At 36.1% G+C, this 20234-nt stretch overlaps 1 protein-coding gene across 1 annotated transcript in view; it reads left to right on the top strand.

The window, feature by feature from the left end:
* Nucleotides 1-20234, top strand: part of eIF5B (eukaryotic translation initiation factor 5B) — a 136824-nt gene that overhangs the window by 99277 nt on the left and 17313 nt on the right. The window contains exon 17 of the mRNA XM_011501150.1: nucleotides 2918-3079. Coding sequence (XP_011499452.1) covers nucleotides 2918-3079 — 162 coding nt within the window. The remainder of the gene's footprint in view (nucleotides 1-2917; nucleotides 3080-20234) is intronic.

Below are 20234 nucleotides of genomic sequence, written 5' to 3'. Positions count from 1 at the left end.
CCCGTTCACGCTCGTCTCTTCAGCGCTTTTCTCAACCTAAATTCATGTATCGATGCTAAACTACCATGCCAATCCACCCACCATTCCTATTCCTACTCCCACCGTCTCCCCCACTGTAATATATTAGTCCATTAAATGACATGTTTAAATATACGATTAATATATTGAAATTGTAACGGTATGACATATAATATTTAAATGAGATGAATTTTTTTCTGAAAAAAAAGGACGTTTTTCATCATATTTAAATCGACAATTAAATGACTGTATGAACAATGATTTCGAAAGACAGAGAGAGAGAGGGGGGGGGGGATTAAATTTAAATCCAAAACCAATGTACATCGTCCGTCTTGGATGCAAGTCCGCATAAAATAAGTTTCTTCATTAAGTCCGAGAAATGATTCTTGATCTTCTCAGCCACTTACAGTCGGCTAAACAATCCTCATTGTTGGCTTATCTGCCGTTTCTGTTTCTGTCGTGTCTGCGAGGCATCGTTTGCCGCAAAACCTGATAACATCTTCAGCTTTGATAGTTTTGCATCCCCTGGAATGTTGAGCGCACCGAGTGCAAATATAATTAACGAATACACCGGAGACAAATACACGGCTGAGGTAGCGAATGGAATGAATTGGAATTATGGTTACCGAGGTATCCCTCGGCGATCGATATCTTTAATCTTGAAAGAAAATTTATCATTGGAATGTCAATTGATTCGTCATGATAATTCATAGAAATTTGATAACAAACATGTTCAAAGATGATCGATGTAAAAGACTGTCGCTGTACGTTATAATGTTTCCTTTACCGTCCTCAGTGAGCCAGGAGGAGGTAACTTTTAGTTATATAAGAAATTATACGAAAACTTCAGGGATCACAACATTCGGCATAATAAAGTATTAAAGCACACATTTTTATATTGTCAATACTAACGATAATTATATTAATAACTAAATTTTGTTAAACGAGTTATTTAAATAATAAAGAGTAGAGTTCAAAATACATTTAATCCGGTAGTGAGGCAAATAAGCCGATTTACACCGACAAATTAATTTCGTCAATGTATTATTTATTAAAGATGGAAAGATAATGACGAGACAAATTACGTCGAGTGCTAAGCTCATAATAATTTCCTTTTAAATATGAAGAATCGATGCACTAAACATTTTTCGCGAATAGAAAATTCATCTCGTCCATGTCGAATTGCAGTGGCAAGTTACTTTCTCAACGATGACGAGATTTTTTGTTCTTTTCTCTGACATCCGTTTTTTGTTCTTTGTCCCGTTCATTTTTTCCGCACTCGATCTTACTCTTTTTCACTCCGCTAATTGCTCATTAACGCGTGCGCTTGCTTACAGGAAGGCGAGCGATATTATATGTCAATGACAACGACATGACAGAGGGGGATGGGCATTCACTTGCTATCTATTAGCTCGCGTTCGCCTTTCCATTCCTCTAGTCAAAATCTCGTATTTGCGTCATGGATTTACGATTTCTGCTCGGACGTCGATTACCAATGCCCCTTATCATTTTACGTATTTCTATCTTACTTACCTTTTTCGTAATCACTCACAACAATGAGCAACAAGGCTTGCTTTTGGAAATATTTCGCATCCTACTCGATATGCGCCTGTAATCAAATGACGAAACTTTCGTTAAAGAACAAAATTTCTTCCGTGCCTCTAATTTAAATATAATTTTTCTATTTAAGGGACTATGTTGTTGGCGATGTGTCGAGCTCATTGTAAAATGTGATATGTAATGTAAATAGTGAAAGTTTACAATGCATAATAATATCCGTTGAAAGGATTAATCGCACTATTTTGCAAATTTTGAAACTCTTAGGTCGATATAATTTTATATCCTCTTGATACTTCTACACCGATTAAAATTTACATCTCCAAGATTGTATTTGATCGCGTGCAGTTTATATAGAACTCTATAGCACTTTATATGACATTACATGTGATATCCAATTATTTACATATAAACAATGCTATTTTCTAAAATAGATACAATATGCAATGTGTCATCGTGGTAGCATTAAAATGCGAGAAGTCTGCGACATTTATGAATGACTTTTAAGTTGAATTACAGTATCAACTATATAAATACGTGTGTTACTTGCGTAAATACATTGTAAATGCTCTTGTGCGGCCATAATACATTATTCTCACCTAGTAAATTTATATGCTAATTTGGATTTATGTCGCGTAGTGATGGTAATAATTTTAATTATAATGAGCAGCACAGCGTTTTCTGGCATGAATGAAAAATATCGCTCGGTACCGTATAATCGCATCCACGCCTAAGAATAATAATAATAATAACAACAACAGCAGCAGCAGCAGCAGCAGCAGCAGCAGCAACAGCAACAGCATTGACAACAACAAACACCGACGCATGTTCAATGTTTTAATTTAACTAAAATTATTATAATTTAATATTCATATGGCATAAAATTTTTAATTACCATTCATATTTGTCAAAGAGGCGAGAATAAATATTAATCACCGAAGAGAATTAAGAGAGCATTAAAGTTAATAACACATGGCTCTGTATACATACGCACACTACGCTGTATATTCAGGTTAAGCGCAAGCCACTAGTAAATACGTCATAAACACTATTTTTCTTCATCTTTTTTCTTCTTCGTCTTCTTCTTCTTATATATTTCTTTTTCTTTTTTTTTTCTTCTTTTTTTTTTCCTTCTTAATGCCGCATCGCGTGTTCCCATTAGACGAGTAATAATAAAGATCGTGTATTCTGAGCTCGGTAAAGCCGAAGTAAACTGCCGACGGTGCGGCTTAATTTTCCGAGAGCAGTGGGCGCATTTGCGAAAGCGTGAAGCCAACCGGAAAAGCGCGGCCAACGGCGGCTCCATACCAAACCACAAGCTCACCAGACTTTTTTCTTGCAGTTCATTGACTTGGGCATCGTTACGACCATACAAATCAACAACAAGGCGCTGGAGACTGCGCGCAAGGGTCAGGAGGTCTGCATAAAAATCGAGCCGATACCCGGCGAGACGCCCAAGATGTTCGGCCGGCACTTCGACGAGAAGGACATGCTCATCAGCAAGGTACGTACTTCCTTCCGCCCTTAAAAGCGAGGGGCCCCGAGTATCGAGAATATTTTAATACCGAATGACCGTGGCTTAGACGGCAAATCGGATCGTTTGCATCTCGAGACGCAAATCGAGGCGTGAATCGAGCATGGACCGAGCGTGGACAGAGCGTGAAACGAGCAACGATCGAGCTGCGATCCCAGTCTGCTCGGTCGCGTGATTTTAAAGTTATATTATTGCCGTGCTCGAGCGGACGAGTGATTAATAGGCAGTCGTGAAGCCGCGAGAAATTATTGCCCCGTGCGAGAATAAAAGGGAATGGAATGTAGAGGCGAATCGTGAGCCTAGTCAAGCACACGAAGCATACGAGCACGACTTTCACCGTATAAGGTAATGCATTTCTCCGGCTTTAAGGGAATTTACAAAACGTCGGGCCTGAAAGTCGTAGGAAGGAGTCGCGGAGAAAACGAAAGCTCGCCAAACTTGACGCGTATGTCAGTTACGCGAATGCCGCCTTACCATTCATTCGCTATGTACCATACGAAGCTTGTAATTATCGGCACATAGTAAGTGGACCGCGCGCGTCAATTCCATCATTATCCATTTCTTATCAATTTTTACGACATAAATCCTCGCCTTACATAAACGTACTTTCTCGATGCAACGATGCCATACATCGTATGGTTAAACACCTCTTGGCTGGAAATTACGCTCTCCGCGAGTGACCCAACACCAGTACCCGGAATAATGAAGTCTCCTAATAAAAACGTATACTTTCCTTTCAAATGATCAGCACTCGACCATTAGAATTTTTGCAAATTTTAAAGCATTCTAACTGTACGTCGTATGCGAGCTGGGATTTCAGGCATTCGATAAAACTAATTTCAGGCCCGCTACATTCCTTATCAGTTTTAAAATTTTAAAATATCTCTGGACTTTCCGTAAAAGCCTTTTACAAGCTTTAACGCGAAATCGCTCTTAGTCGATATTACCCGAAATCTGAGAAATGCTAATGAAACGCGTAGACGATGTTTATGGTCACAGTCATATATAATAAAATAGCATTTGTCAAAAGTAGATTAATATAGATTTGCTTTTAAGGTTGAGTTAATCTCCGAAGCCGGCCCTATACAATATATACAGGCTTTTCTCATTTCCGTGTAAAGATCAGCTATCAGGAATTCTCGTCTTGAAATCGAGCCCCTTCGTCCAATTTTCCCGAGGTCATGCGCACGCAGTAACGACTCCCGCGACACCCACACTCCGACCCTTAAGGTCAACGACTTAGGGCTTTGTTATCTTTGGGGGTAAAGCAGGAAAACGCCGATATCCCGATTAAACGCACGTGGTGCTTACGTAATCGAGCATGAGGGGTCGGACCGGGATGGGATAGACCGAGCGAGGGTGTTGTGGGGATAGGAAAGTATCGTAGGATGACGATGAGGGGCTGGTGGAAGTCTGGCGGTATACGAGTGGGGTATAGCAAAGCGGGGCGAGGCAGGCGAAGGATGAATGGAAGGAATGGGTCGATGGCTGAGCGATCGTTAACACAAGTGTCGCCACCGTTAAATCACACTTTCTGCGGGAGCAGTTAAGCGTACGTGCATGACCTTGTGTGCGCCGGCGCGCGTGAGTTCGCCGAGAGGAGCGCCGACCACGTAATACGCACGCCATTCAAGCCCCATTCGTCAATGAAGCCGAGCTCGCCTCCTTTTCGCCTTTTCGCCTTTTCCATCTCCGCTCTCGGCACGCGCTTTTTCCTTCGCCTCTTCTTCTACTTCATCTTCATCTTCTACAATTTCTCATTTCCTCAGCTTTCAACGGGAGCTCGATTCTTTCTTGCACTGCCGATAGCTTTTGAGAATCGGCTGATAAGCGCTCATTCTTTTTGGTGAATGCACACACTTATTGATACAGATGATGCAGATGAGCGTCGTTGCGATAGGCTTTTGTCTCCTTCTATTCGGCGACTAGCGCGCACTGTTGGAAACGTTTAATGCGCCTGTACGATTGTTCGCGCACTATAAGAAATTGAAATCCGTTGTTCTTGCTGTGGCTTTGAAGTTTGGTGTTCGAGCTCAAGTGGAGGAGGGACTCTCCCAGTAGCAACGCTTAATCTAGTCTCGGATAAAGTGAAATTATTGAAGGAATAATCGCATTATATTTGCATGTTTTACCTTTGGCTAACTTTCTTTAACGCTGGAGATTTGATGAAAGTCGTAGATTCAAAAAATTTACAAAAGCCGAGTATTCTCGTAACCAAGAAGTTGCCAATATATTTCTAATAATTGAATTTGTCGTTAAAGACTTGTAATTCAATTTTTCAATTTAAAATATATTTTCAACTCTTACGTGTCTGTATAGTTTTACAATTTAATTATAATAATATTTCGGACAATTCTAGCGGTGATGTGCTAAATGTTGATTTTTGTTTGTAAAATTTTCATTACCAAAGGCATATGAATAACTGCTCTTGTTTGACATAATTATCCATCAGTGCTTAATTAACTGCATATTATCCTTTCCTTTGATTTTTTTTCTCCATTTATTTATAAATTTGTATGCCCTTCGGATTTGCGTATTAATATTATCGTACATTTTCTAATTAAACTATCTTATGAAAACAAAAACAAGTGCCGGCATGTGTAAGAACCGGTTTTTTTTTTTTTTTTTTTTTTTTGCACATATTTAAGGAACAAAAAATTCGATGACAAAGCTGAAAGATTAGCAGACAAATTTTGTCTGACATAATGGTGCTACGTCAATAGAAACAAATACATTAGCTGAAGATGTAGTTGTTTCCGTTTATCGGCAACAACATTAGTTACATATTTATAAGCCAACTGAGCTTAAGGGAGACAAATGCAAGAATATTCATTTGGCTAAAAGGAAGGAAGTATTTAGCATTTATCTAAAATATACGCTTTGATAAGCTTATTACTTTAGTGGAGTTTGCTAAATTCATAAAATGAGAGCATAAGTTATCATTACGTTATAAAAATAAGATGATGGCCAAATATCGTGATAATTGTTTAAGATATTTATCTTATAACTTCAGAAACCATTATTCCGGTATTATTATTATTTAACAAAGCCTTAATGTAATAACTTGTAATCCGATTTAATTCCAGAATTTTTGTTTGAATAATGTAGCCACCGAACTATATGAAACCCATGAAAGCTTATACACCGTCAATATTTACTATTTCTAATGTTCGTTACATTTATAAATATTAATAATTCATGGTTAGCCTATAAATCCACATAAAATTTTTATTCAATTAAAAGAAGATTTTCATATGCTAAGTAAGGCACTGGCTACGTAATAAATCACGAATTTAATAGAGGCAATATCAATATTATTGAATATTTATAAAAAATGTTTACTTTACATTTAAATTTACTTAACATTTAAATATTGATTACAGTAATATCAGAACTAATTACTATGCAGCCGTGAAAATTATAACAAAAAATTAATTATATTTTAAAGTACGTAAAAATTGTATTATAACGTTAGTCGTAATAAAATTTTTATTACAAGAAAATAAAACTTTTATATAATTCTAATACACGGTCATTTATAAAATATTATTCGATAAATAAATATATATATATATATATATATATATGTATGTGTATTCTGTGTAAATTATTATATATTTTATATTTCCGATATAAATTGAAGATTACAATTATTTTCAAAAATTCTAATACGATTGACATTGAAAGATATAATTAATGCGCTAATTGTAATAACAATTATAATAACATCAGAATAAAAAATAATGCCTAAAATAAAATTTGTTATTTTTTATCGAATTAAAGGTTTTTGATTTAAAATTGTTAATGTAATATCAAAAACTTCCATTTATAATTGTCATTATCTAATCAAAATTGTAAAAGCATCAAAACCTTTAAAGTTTTTACGTTTCGTAACTACATTTCTCTGTGCACGCAAATACCATTATAGCGCTATTTAAATATCATTTATAAATATCTCACATATCGACCGTAATATTGAGTTTTCTTTATTTTGAATGGAAAAGACATCCTACAAGCAATAATAAATTATAAATAAAGCATAAAATAATCCAAGATTTTAAGTAATTATTATATACCGTATTTCAATATACCCAAATGTTATTTATATATTTTCTTCTAATATAAAATTGAGGATAATTAAACTTGTATGGTAATTAATAATCACTTGTTTCCTCCGTATTTTTAAATTGTTAATGTTAAAATACAATACTTGATCATACAATGTACAATAAAATATGATCCATGAGAGATATTAATTGCGATATAAAAAATTATATGAAAATGTTCAGCCATTGTAGAATTGATAGACAGTAGAATATTATTTTTAATCGGTCGCTTAAAATTCTTACTATCCGCAAGATACAGCAAATTGGCATTGCATAATAATTTTGCCTCAACCCAGTAATGCATTGTACTTCCAAATAAAGCAATTATTTCCTTGATTGTTTGACGAATAAGCGAACAGAAGATAGCATTATCAATTAATCACTGCGCGGTTCTTCCAAATTTAAACACAGGCTGCGCGATTAGATCGATCCAACCAAGTGATCAAGAATCTAAATATTCTCTCAGGCAACTCAAATGCAAAACATACAACACATAATCCTAATCCCATTAGCGGCGTGTATCCATAAATTGATAATATCTCGGGAGATCGAGGCATTTCTGCCTTTCGAATCTGAAATTCGAATTTTCATCACGGAAAACTAGCGTAATTACGACGGCAGCTTAACGGCCGAATTAGCGACATCGACTTCCCCCATCTAACGGTCCTTGTTCCTACACTCGCGGCCCGTTCCTCCATCGTCATCCGCGCCACGTATTCCTGATAACGGAAGCGACGGACACGACAAGAGTAGAGTGGAAAGAGGAGAACAGAACCTTCTTCGTTTCGATTAGTTAAGGTGTGTGGGATTTTCTTCTTCTTTTTTTCTACTTCTTTTTCGTTTATTTTATTGTTTGTTTTATTTTGTTTTGTTTTCTTTTGTTTTGTTTTGCTTTGTTTTTATTTTATTTTAATGTGGCTAATGCCTAGGTAAATCCGGGCTCTCTTCATCACGATGAATACCAAATAATTTGAGTGGAAATTTGCATTTTAAATTTTTTGTCTCGAAGATATAAAATATGACACTGCTCTCTAGTTCATTTATCCAACTATTTTTCTAGATTTGTAAGATATTGAATGAATACTTTCGTTTGAGACTTTAGCTTTTTGTAATTGGTTATGATAGATTAATATAAATGATTTAAATAATAATAATTAAATCTCTACTCAAAAAGAAATGAAATTCATGTAATATATATATGCTATTGTTCGTCAAAAAAACAAAGTGAATTTTTTGTAAAAATAGCTCTTTTCTTGTTTCCACTACTCCGTCGTAAATTTTAAATATGTCAAAGTTCCTCAAAAAAAAAAAAATGAATTTTTTCTCTTCGAATCTAGACTAATAGATAAGTGAAAGCAATAGCGAGGTGGAGAAAAATAATTCACAATTATTAAAAGCATCTTTCCTAAATCTCTTTATTACGCGCGGTGATGAGGTACAATGGAAAAGAAAAAGTTGCTGTTATGCCGATTACTTCGTTTTTCTCCTGACATTCTTAGAAAAGCTGGGATACTTGATTGTCCATCGCGCGCTTAAATTTTCAAAGCCTTGCCAGTTGTAGGTTAACGGGACCGACCCTTCGTGCACATAATTAGTCAAATGTTAACTAGATGGAATCACTGGATTGTGTAAATCACGTGTATTCCTCCCCCCCCCCCCATAACCTTCTTATCCTATTTTAACTTATTTATCGATTATCCTAATCCATTCCGTGGACCATTCGATCTCGGCTCAGTTTCACCTACAATCTTTTATTTTTACTCTGGTATTTTCTATTCCACTTCGAAATGCAGATCTTAAAGCAGATCTTAAACTTTTTTGGAATTTTCATTATTACTGAAGAAGGATTTGAGCAGTTTTTACATTGATAGATGAGAGCAATTCATTTATGAGTAAATAACAGTTTGATATAATAATGTTGAAATATAACCTGCTTCGTTGTTATAAAAAATTTGTAGAGTTTTGTGTCGATCTATAATAATAGAATAATAATTCTTAGCTCTTGCGATATTTCAATTGCAAAGAAATTCGAAGAACGTTCGTAAGCTTAGTTAGGAAAAAAGAAAAGAAAAAAATAAAAGTAGGTTCCATTTAATTCTATTTAAAAAAAAATACATCCATATAATCAAATATACATATACATTCATTATTTTAAAGAGTCTTATTATCATCTTACGATTCCACGAATAATATGTTGTCCTTTTCAAGTGCCTAATATATCGTTTTATATTGCTCCTAATCATTTAATCGACTCGACTTTGTATATGTTGAAGTCGATAAGATGACATTCAATCCATTACATAAATTAAGCAACCATGGTAAAAGAAGTTGATAACCTAACTTAATACTATAATATTAGGTATAATATAATGTGGCGGCGGCTGCATTAAGTGAAAATTGATTTACATAAGCATTGTATATACGAATGCATAATCATATTTATCTGGTATCAATATTACATATTTTTTAACAGTTTATTTTTTAATTTCCAAGTTGCATGCACTGCACATAGATATATAATGGTTAAAAAACCAAATTTTATATTGTTTTTTCTAAATTGTATAAAGAGACATATTTAATTGAAATTAATCAAGTTGATTTTATTATTGATAAGCATTTTTTTAAATCTATTTACGTGTTTTATAATTGTAAAGGTTTCGCGTTGTTGTTTGATTATATTATGTACTATAGTATCAATTATCAATGTTCATAATAGTTGAATAATAGATATAAACAATTGAAATAGATTTTGAATATTTCAAATCAAAAGTATTTCCTTTAGCGTGAAATTGGGTAGATTTAATGAATTTTAAGAGTGTGAGACTGTTGACGAATGAGAAAATTAAATCAAACAAAAGGTGTATTTGCCCTTTTTAATTTTCTTTTCCTTCCTTTACATTGTTTTTCTATCTATTTGTGCACGATGCTTATTATTTATATCGATATCGTTTTTAGCTAAAATTCTATCTCGAGAGTAGGACAGGAACCATATATCTTTTAACAATCTTCGTCTACTCGTAGTAAAACATTTCGAATGAAACTATTGAATCATCTACCAAACAACAGAAGCGCGCGGTTTAGTATCTTTTTCTTGCATAATTTAGTCACGAGTACGTGAATGTATACATTTTTTTTATCTTGACGTTGTAACTAGGTTATTTTTTGCGGCGCTCCTTCTCATTCACCCTAAAATTGGCTCTTCCCATCTGTGTCTCCGAAAAGTTTTAGAAACCGAGAGGAAGTAATTAACTTACTAAGATGATTTTTTTTTTTTTTTTTTTTTTTTTTTTTTTTTTTTTACGACTTTCGTCAGTGTGTGATTTTTACTCTTGAGGTGAGAAAAAAAAGGACGAAAAATTGTCTATACTATTTTATAGAGATAAGTCATCTGTCTGTATTGGGATGTCATTAAAGTAGTAATTAATTTATTTAGAAAAAAGAATTTCATATGAATATATTCTAAAAATATTTTTACTCGTGATGGTTATAGAATTATTGCTTAATTAATTATTACTTATGGTTTTTGCTGTTTTTTTTTTTTTTTTTTTTTTTTAGAGAATTTGAAAAATTGTGTAAAATTTTTGTAAAGGCAGTAAAAAATCACGCAATTATATAATGTTTAAAATCTAATAAAATCAAGAGACATCACAACAAACTTGGTATATAAATATTCTATAAAAAAAAAAAAAATCTATTATATGAACAAATAAATAAAATAGCAGTACAAAGAAGATGTAGTAATGAATATTTGAATAAATGTAAGGAGAAATGGATTTATCATATTAAGATTGATAGTACGAATGTAGCATATTACGTATTTGAAAAATTGTTCACATCTTGATGAAATGAAAAATGTACTATATTAATTAATTCAGTTAACTAGTTTTGTCAGTTAGAAATGAGAAAAATCTATGCTTCTTGTGTTTAGAATCATTATAAGACTTTGAACCAACTGCATTATAAATGTATAAAGAAAAAAGAAAAAGAAAAAAAGAAAATCAATAAAAGAATGATAATTTGTTTATGATCAAGCGTTGGTTAAACAGTTAACCGAGGAATAATTATGGAATAATTCTTTAACAATAAATTCCTCGTCTTATTATTTTTAAACGTAGTCCCTCAATTATTTACAAAAAAAAAAAAAAAAAAAAAAAAAAAAAAAAAAATTACAGTGCGCATAAAACACGGAGTCGAAGGAAAAAAAAGTAGCTCAAAAGAATCACGCGATGCTCGTCGACGTACTGGCACACTGGCTACAAAATAAAAAATTCACACCACGTCCACGGAGTTTCGTCGACTCATAATTTCCTCCTGTTGGCAGCAGCATCTCCGGCCTACCGATCCTTTCGCGATTGCCCATTTATAAATAAAAAGTCGACGTATAAATAAGCCTTTTCCAGTTCTCTTGCGCAACCGGCGTTTACCTCGTTTATTTGGCGCTGATTCAGTCGCTTCATTGAGTAAGTCTCTCTTTCAGCATCAATCATTCGGCATACATTTTCATTTTATTTTCATCCGAGGCAGACGGGCCACAATCTCTCCCTTTGGCAGTTCCTTTGCTCGGTACCGCGTGGTGAGTCCCGACTCGGTCGAATACAACAAGTACGTACGTAATGTGCCGCCGACTCTCGTAAATGTCGCCCGACTCAGTCATCCAAATTAACGATCCATTTCCGCTTTGCGTTCGATCGATCAGACGCCCGACAGGAAAAAGGATCCATCCGACTGACTCTCTGACAATTGAAAGAGACTAAAAACTTTTAAATGACGAACATTTACTTCTTAATGGAAACGAAATTTTTAATTATTCTCATAATAATAGCATACAGCAACATTTCCCTCGCCAAATTACAACGACATGTAGACGTGTAAAGAGTAATTTTAATGGCAACACTGGCATCTAGGATCTAAAGCTTTCATGTCATGGATATTGCGCCCTCCAATACTCTTCACTTCGACATTCTGTCTAATGTCAAATGTACGCTTACGTAATAAGCTGCGGAGGTCATTTTAGCTGATAGAAAAATTGATTGATAACACGCTTACGGGGCTGTTTCCGTCTACATTTATTCGATCAAATCGAAAGTCAAAATTGAGATGTTGGAGAATTGCGTTAAAATTATTGAACGAAATTTAACATATTTTGTAATGGGTATTACTTATTCCGGTATGATACAAGTATTTCTATATTACAACGATCGAGCCACTCCGATTGAACATTTTACGTTAATACATAATCTTAATTTTTATAAGAATTTCATTAGTTTACGCGTAAAATCTTTTCACCTACAAGCTAATCTCACGTAATACATCGCTATTTTTTGCAAATTTATTTTAAATATAGCAATACAGACTGGGGAAGGGATGGTATACGTTGGGAAAAGCATTATCGTCCAGCGCAATTCTCTCTGTTTGCTCGAGCTAAGTCAATTCGACAATACAGCAAAACTAGTCTCTTCTAGCGCACCTTCGCTTTCATATGAAAATTCAAGGACTTACGAAAGATCATCGAGCTATCTAAATGAGGTGGAGCGCAGCACGGTGCACGATGTGGTGCGCGCGCCCGACAAAATTCGAAATAAAATGTCTCGACATATGCGTGTGCATGAGACTTTTGAATTCGAGACCGCGACTCGGCCTCGAAATACGATCCCGATACGATATACATACGGTGAGTGCCGCAATGAACGATCGAGTGACCGAGCGAAGCGGGAACGGGCGAACGCGAACGCGCGCACGCACACGCACACGCACACGCACGCGAATACTCGCACGCCGTGCGCGGGTATGCGCGGGTATAAGTTGAAGTGCGAGCTGGAGCGCGTACTACAACCGCGCAACCAGGAGAGAAACAATATTAAAGGTGATATTGTGGAACGATGGCGGGTTGGGGGGGGGGGCGGACTCTCTGGCAGACGACGCAAAAATCCATTGAAACGAGTGACTGAGGGGTGGAAGGTGGAAGGGAGGCTTGTAACGAGCAAAGAGAAACCGAGTAAAACTGGGAAAAAGTCTCGATTTAAGTGGAGTGGCAGGCGTAGAAAATGAGAGAGAAACTTATATCGTAATTATACCATACGACACACTACCACACCACTGTTCAGCGATCGCAATTCTTATATTTGCTAGTGCCAAGGCTATTTAATCGTTCTCTAAAGGCTCCCTACGTTGCCATGATTCCCAATATTCTCCTACGTTTCTACAATATCGTGAAAATTATGCTCAATAATTATAAAAAATTCGTTAAACTCTAAATCTGTCGATTACATAAGGAAAACGACGTATAATTAATAGTATGCTATAATGGCTGGAAAATGAAAGATCTCATCGTTAAGTATGTTGCGTTTGGAAGATTATGGTAATATTTATGAGTATAGCTTACGCTTTAGATATTTATAACGAAGTCAGAAAATTAAATAAGCCAACAAAACGAAGCTAATATTACATTTGTAACAATAAGATAATTTGTTATATATTTTATTCTCTCTCTCTCTCTCTCTCTATATATATATATATATATATATATATATATATATGATTCTGATGAGCGTAATATGAGTGTGTGTAAATCGGTTTTTCATTATGGTATAGAAAATTATTATACATGAGTATTGATATGAGCTGAATTTATAATTTTTTGCCGATAATCATTAACGTTAAATAAGAAAATCTTCTTTCATGAACTGCATATTAATGTGCATCTCTTACCATTTCCATTGATTTTCGCCTTTTGTTTCAATTAAATCACTTTTTATAGCACCACATATTACTAGGCATAATCTCTAGCTTACGAATTATCGATTAATTATCATAGCATTAAATATAATTTTTTAACATAAATTGAGTTATCTTTTGTAATTATACATATGCGCGGGCACACGCACACGCGTGCTCGTAGGTGCTAAAATAATTTTTCTCATACACTTGGACACTATTAAAATACCGAGTTTCGTACTAACTCCCACACAATGTAACATGAATCGTTCATATTTCACGGCGGCAAAGTGAAATTACAGTTCGACTAGCAGCAATTTATTTTTATCCCCGTAACCTTCGTAATGGCAAATTATACATTATCGTATAGACGTATCTTTAAAATAATTATTCCATCTTCATGAAATAAACTGTTATTTGCCTTCTTTACTTAAGCACCATTATCAAAATAACAAAGTAATCCTCCCATTCTGCCCCACAATCCCACCCACATAGCCCCATTTCGTCCATACGTTCATTCAAAGTATAAAATATTTTAAAGCTCTTGCTGATAGCCGAATAAAATAATCCTACTTGGAATAAGCGATGGGGGGAACGAGAAATATTCTGCAACCGTAAAGATTAATCGTTTTTGGCTTGTCAGTCGTCGAAGGAGAATCCTATTTCCCGCAATTTCCATAAAGACAGCGCACCGCGCAAAACTATTAATAATAAACATGCTATTTTTAGCCTTTAATCGGTGCGCTTAATTTCACGTCAATGACTGGCCTTGCGATCGCCAGGACTTTGTCAATGAGTGTAAAGATGAAAGAGGGAAAAAAAAGTAGAGGGGTGGGGGCGGGGGGATGAACCGACAGAAGTAGGAAGAGGAGATACAGCGAAAGGCTAAGAAAGCAACGTATGCAAGAAAGATGATGGTAGTGGCGCGGCGGTGGGGTAGGGAAGGGGGTGTCGGTCTGTCACGGGAGCGGGTGGAGTGAGGGGGAGGGGCGGACGGTTGTAGCGAGGAGGAGGATGAGAAAGGATGGCTCATTGCATAGGAGTCCGATATATTGTGTAACCTCAAAACGCTATCCAACTCCATGAGCCATTCATCGACGACTTCCACGTCGAAACGTGACCGCGAGCAAACTATCGGCTTACCGGCGCTCCGATGTCGTGATTGTTGCATTGCTCGGGCAGCGACGGAGCCCCTGCATGTCAATAGCCTCGACCGTCTCTCCCTCACACAAACGCGCCCACGCACGCGCGCGCGCGCGTATCTATCATTATCCCTCCTCCCCCCCCTCTCTCTCTCTCTCTCTCTCTCTCTCTCTCTCTCTCTCTCTCTCTCTCTCTCTCTCGCCTTACATCTGGCTTAGCGAAGATCACCGATTGAATTTGGTGGTGTTCTCGCTTTCTTTTCAGGCGGTACCCTCGTGCCTTACAGCTCACGCGACCCAATGAAATGCGCGGACGCGTTACAAAAGCCCGCGGAGCACTAGCCGAGGTTATTGTCGTGCTTATTTAACACCCGGAAGAAGCTCTACCCGCTGCCGATCACGAACAACAACGACCCGGCTAATCCTCTATTTACCTTACTTCGACTCTACCAACTTTACGACTCCGTAATTGATTCTGCGCACCTTCTGGGAAATTCGCTCTATCGCGGAAGACACGTGAATACCAGCGTATGACTTGCCTTTTTCTCTTCGTATCTATTCCAGCTTCTAAAATACGACATTCTAGCTCGCAACAAGGTCAGGGTTTTGCCTTTGGGCCTTTAAGTTTACGCACTGCTCGTTTAAGTTACTGTTGACACGAAGAGACTCGTGAAAACTAACAACCACCTCATCGTCCTTGATCGTAGAAATAAATCACAGAAAGCGTCGATTAGGAAGGGATTAGCCATTGTGATGAGAGAAGAGAATTTGAAGAAGATAAATTTTCCATTATTCCACGACTTTCAAGCTTAATTCACATCAATTAAGCCGTAATAGCCGTCACATCTTCGGAGATCAATGATCTTTGCAAATCGGAGAATGTTTCTCTACCATCATAATGAATAACCATAGTCACGATTATAAATTATCTCGAACCGGGCATTTCTATAAATCTCGCTGGAAAAGCCGAGAGAATTGGCGATTCTCTGGAGTGGTGACGCCTTAGGTCCAAAATAACGCTTTATCGTAATGTGAAAAATGGGAATAAAAGCAGAAAGACCATAGAGCAAGATCAAAGAAATTGTTGTCGATGGGGAAACGTAAAAAGTAGTGGTGGAGCGAAGCGGGGGAGTCGTTGGACTTGGGAGAAAAAAAAGAGAGTCGTTCACTGTGCAGTTGATTCAATATGTCAAACATGTGTGTGGCATGATGAGCACAAGCTGGCAGTCCAAGTACCAAGGCAACTACTTCCCGCCGCCTTCGGCCATCTAATAACACACGAAACAGGAGCATAACGAGCCAAAGGACCTTTTTGTACGTTTTCTCCAATATTGTCATGGTCGACATTGTCATGCCCGTCGTAATGGTCAACCTCGTCGTAATCGTCGTCACCGTCGTCAGCTTCGTCAACATTGTCATCCTCGTCCCAAGTTGTAACCACACCTCTACCATGAAACGCGTATGGCTATCTCGTCATTTCTCTGTCAAGCTTTATCTTGACGTTCGTACATATTCTTAAAAAACCAAAATTAACTTGCATACTCTTTTTCAATACCTAATTGTCAAGATAATATTATCTACAAAACTTACGCCCTTACTTAGTGTCCTTTGATAAAAATCAGCTTTGACTTGTAATTAAGTTAAAAACGAGATTTTTTTTTTCTTTTTTTTTTTTTCAATAAGCTTACTGGCAAATTGATGATGTATTGCGTGTAACGGAGCGACAAATCGAGTGGATAAAATGTTTTGAATTTGTCACGTAGGCGAGCTTTATGAAAAAAAAACGTGTCCATTAGTCGTTATCGTTTTAACGAATTGTATAAAATCTCGATTACATTTTGTAAATTTTGTCGGATCGATGCAACAAAACGGAAGATTAGTATTTTGGAAAAGTAAAAATTCAGCTATTGATAATATTTCGCTGAATAAGTACTTGTCGCGCATTTTTAATTCATTAACCGCTTGTACAATCATCGAACGACAATTACTAAATTATTTCTTTATTGTATATGAATTTCATTTCATACGAATACACAATTGTACGAATTTTCTCGATTCTTAAGAATAATTTCTAAATAATTAATTATCTTATCAAATTTCAATATGTGGGATTGCAAAGTTGTTTCATTAATACATTGTTGACTGTATTGCATTATTAATGCCAAGCTACTCTTACCGAAAATAAATAAAAATAACGTCTCGGCTATTCGATAGACTAATACACTTGCGTGTACGTGCATATGTGTGAAATTTTTTTGTTGTTTTTTGTTTTATATTAGTTAAAGAAGAAGGCACCGGATTGTATTTGTTGAATGCACAATGATGAAAATAGAGTCCCGTGGACTAGTCAAATACAATAATTAACCCATTCATATACTCACGTAGTTGCAATTAATGATTGCGACCGATTGTGGCGTTTATCTAAGATTGGCGTACGTCCCACGCGATATAAATATCATTGACACGCGAACACATCGACACGGTCATTTTCCCGATTTGCCAATATTTCCTTTTTCATTCTCGCATTTATTCTTGCCGCCCTCCCCCATAACTCTCGAATAATAATACTCCCCCGAATTTATGGCCTTTAGGCATTACAGAATATTGGAAATGTCTGATTATGGCTTTTCCCTGAAGTGCTCTCGTGACGATGCGCGGGTGCTCGGTGGAATTTTCCTTTGAGGCCTCGGTCTCTCTTATTTTCCGATACGCCGCCACACAGGCCAATGAGTTATTTTCGTCTTCGGCCATATCGCATCGTAAATCCCGTAAAGTTAACCGAATATTATGTGAAATTAATACGTCTAAATTAATTTACCTATGACAAGCATGTCATTTCATCTTAAAATCTGTTAATCTTTTAGTAAATACTCGGGCGCATATGTTACACGTAAGTCGTTGTATAAATACTGTTTGAGACATGTAATATTGCCAGATCTGAATCTCGTCCTCCGATCTGATTTTTCAAGCGAATTGACTTTTAATTAATCCTAACGTTTGTCAGCCCAGTCATGACCATCGAGCAACCACCAAGGCTCAATAGCCTCGGTTCAATAGCCTCGGCTCAATAATAAACGAGAAAAATCATTACAAAAATAAGACAGGCCCAGGTAAAAAGTGAAGAAACTCGATAATTTCCTTTGGCCCTGCATCCCCCGCGGTAAAACGGCAATAGCCAGGTCGCCCCGTACATACGTCATTCACATCTGAGAACTGGTCGATCAGGATCTCCAGGGTTCCCCAGTGGATTACTCGCTTTTCCCAACCGGATGCCACTTTGCGTGGGCGGCTATCGTGGTAAGAATCGGCGGCGGGCCGATTTATTTCTCGATATTTTTCCCACAACTCCGAGATAACGAGCGGATAATAGAGCTGTTGCTCAATTTTTTTGCCCACTGATATGCCACGGCTAATTCCTGCACACAGGGGTTCATTTGTGACGCTTTTGGATGCAAAAGTATTATATGAGACTGGATGGACAGCGACTTTACGGAACTGATAATGCGACATGGAATGTGTTCAGCCCGAGATTATCTCCCATTGATACGAGACTAATAAGGAAATGGGTGGTGAGGGGGCTCGAACATTTGCCTACCTCGCATCTGTGTGCTGAGCCAATACTAATTGGCAGACAAGTTTGTCCTTAGACTCAACGTGAATGTAAAAATTCACACTCATATAAGATCGCGATAACATATTGAAAATTATCAATTATATTTAAGAACGTGAATATACTTAACATTTTATTGGGCATATTTATTCGATTAAACTGCAACGACAGCTAGTTTGTCGTTTTGCTTTTATGAAGAATAAAGCCAATGTGGTCGGGAATACGGACGTGGGGAAAAGATTTTTATTAAAATTAAAATTCAGTTTGATTAGAAATATTCACTATAGTCATTTTTCAAAAAATTACACGTTCGTTCGTTTGTTGTTTGTTTTATTCATTGTCAGGATCCGATAACAATAGAAATATGGAAAACTTTTATTATTTATTATTGAAGAAATATAGGTGTAACTTTTTATGAAAGTAGTGCATTTATTATTAAGATCATTAAATTTGGCACTAGCACGATATCACTACAATTATAGCTCAATGCTTTAATGTATCGAGGATTGTTAAAAACATGTTATTAATATAATTTATAAAGGAATAGATAAAAAATAAAAAAAAAAAAAAAATTATAATATACAATCTTTGCGAGTATCCGTTATGATTAATATACTTTAGGGAATCAATGTTAATTTAGAAAACATTTGTGTGATGATAATTACGAAAAACTAATTGTAAGTTATTATTTTGAATCGATAATAAATTTTGAAGCTCAATTTCACGTATAATAATAAAATTACATAATTGAAAATTACGATTAAGACATTACGCTCTCTCATACGAACATGAAATTACGTAATGTTATAAATACCATTTTTTTAATTTGTAATTGTATTATTAGAAGAACTTTTTGAAGAATATGCACCACAAGTAATAAAATATGCCATATTGACATTATTATATAATAATAATCAACTTTCATATTCTAGACGTATCAAATATATTCCTCACTATTTATCAATCGATATTAATTCCCTTTTGGAAATGAAATTTTACTTTTCCTCTCGCCAATTTGTTCAGTCTTCCTGAACGCGAAACCGCATTAGATGGCGCTACGGTCTTCCTCCCCTAGAAAATATTATGGAAAATAACGGAAAAAAGCGGTACTAAATAATCAAGATCAGATGTAAAAATAATTCAATGCTCGGAGACGGAATAAAAGAGAAAGAACATGGCTTTACAACGCTAATCAATCGTCAAAGACATCAATTAAAGACATCTGTCGAAACCGCAACGAGGCAGATTCTCGATTGACATTTCCTCCTCTCGCAGCCAGCAGGCCGGCGCGGCTTGTCATTATACGGAACTCGTCTCTCTCTCTCTCTCTCTCTCTCTTTCTCTCTCTCTCTTCCTCTCTCTCTCTCTCTCTCTCTCTCTCTCTCGACTCTTCGCGTAAAGCCATTTCCTCAGTGATTTATAGTATGGCGAAACTTATACGCACTCTTTATGGCTGTGTCTGGATATTTGAATTGGTGCATTTGTCTATTAGGTATTCATAAATAGTATCGATAACGAGTGCAAATAACTTTCATAACTTTCATACCATCTCG

Source organism: Ceratosolen solmsi, unplaced genomic scaffold (genome assembly GCF_000503995.2).
Source record: "Ceratosolen solmsi marchali unplaced genomic scaffold, CerSol_1.0 scaffold57, whole genome shotgun sequence".
Taxonomy (NCBI): Eukaryota; Metazoa; Arthropoda; class Insecta; order Hymenoptera; family Agaonidae; genus Ceratosolen; species Ceratosolen solmsi.
Note: the sequence above shows the minus strand (reverse complement) of the source record. Positions and strands in the feature narration are given on the sequence as shown.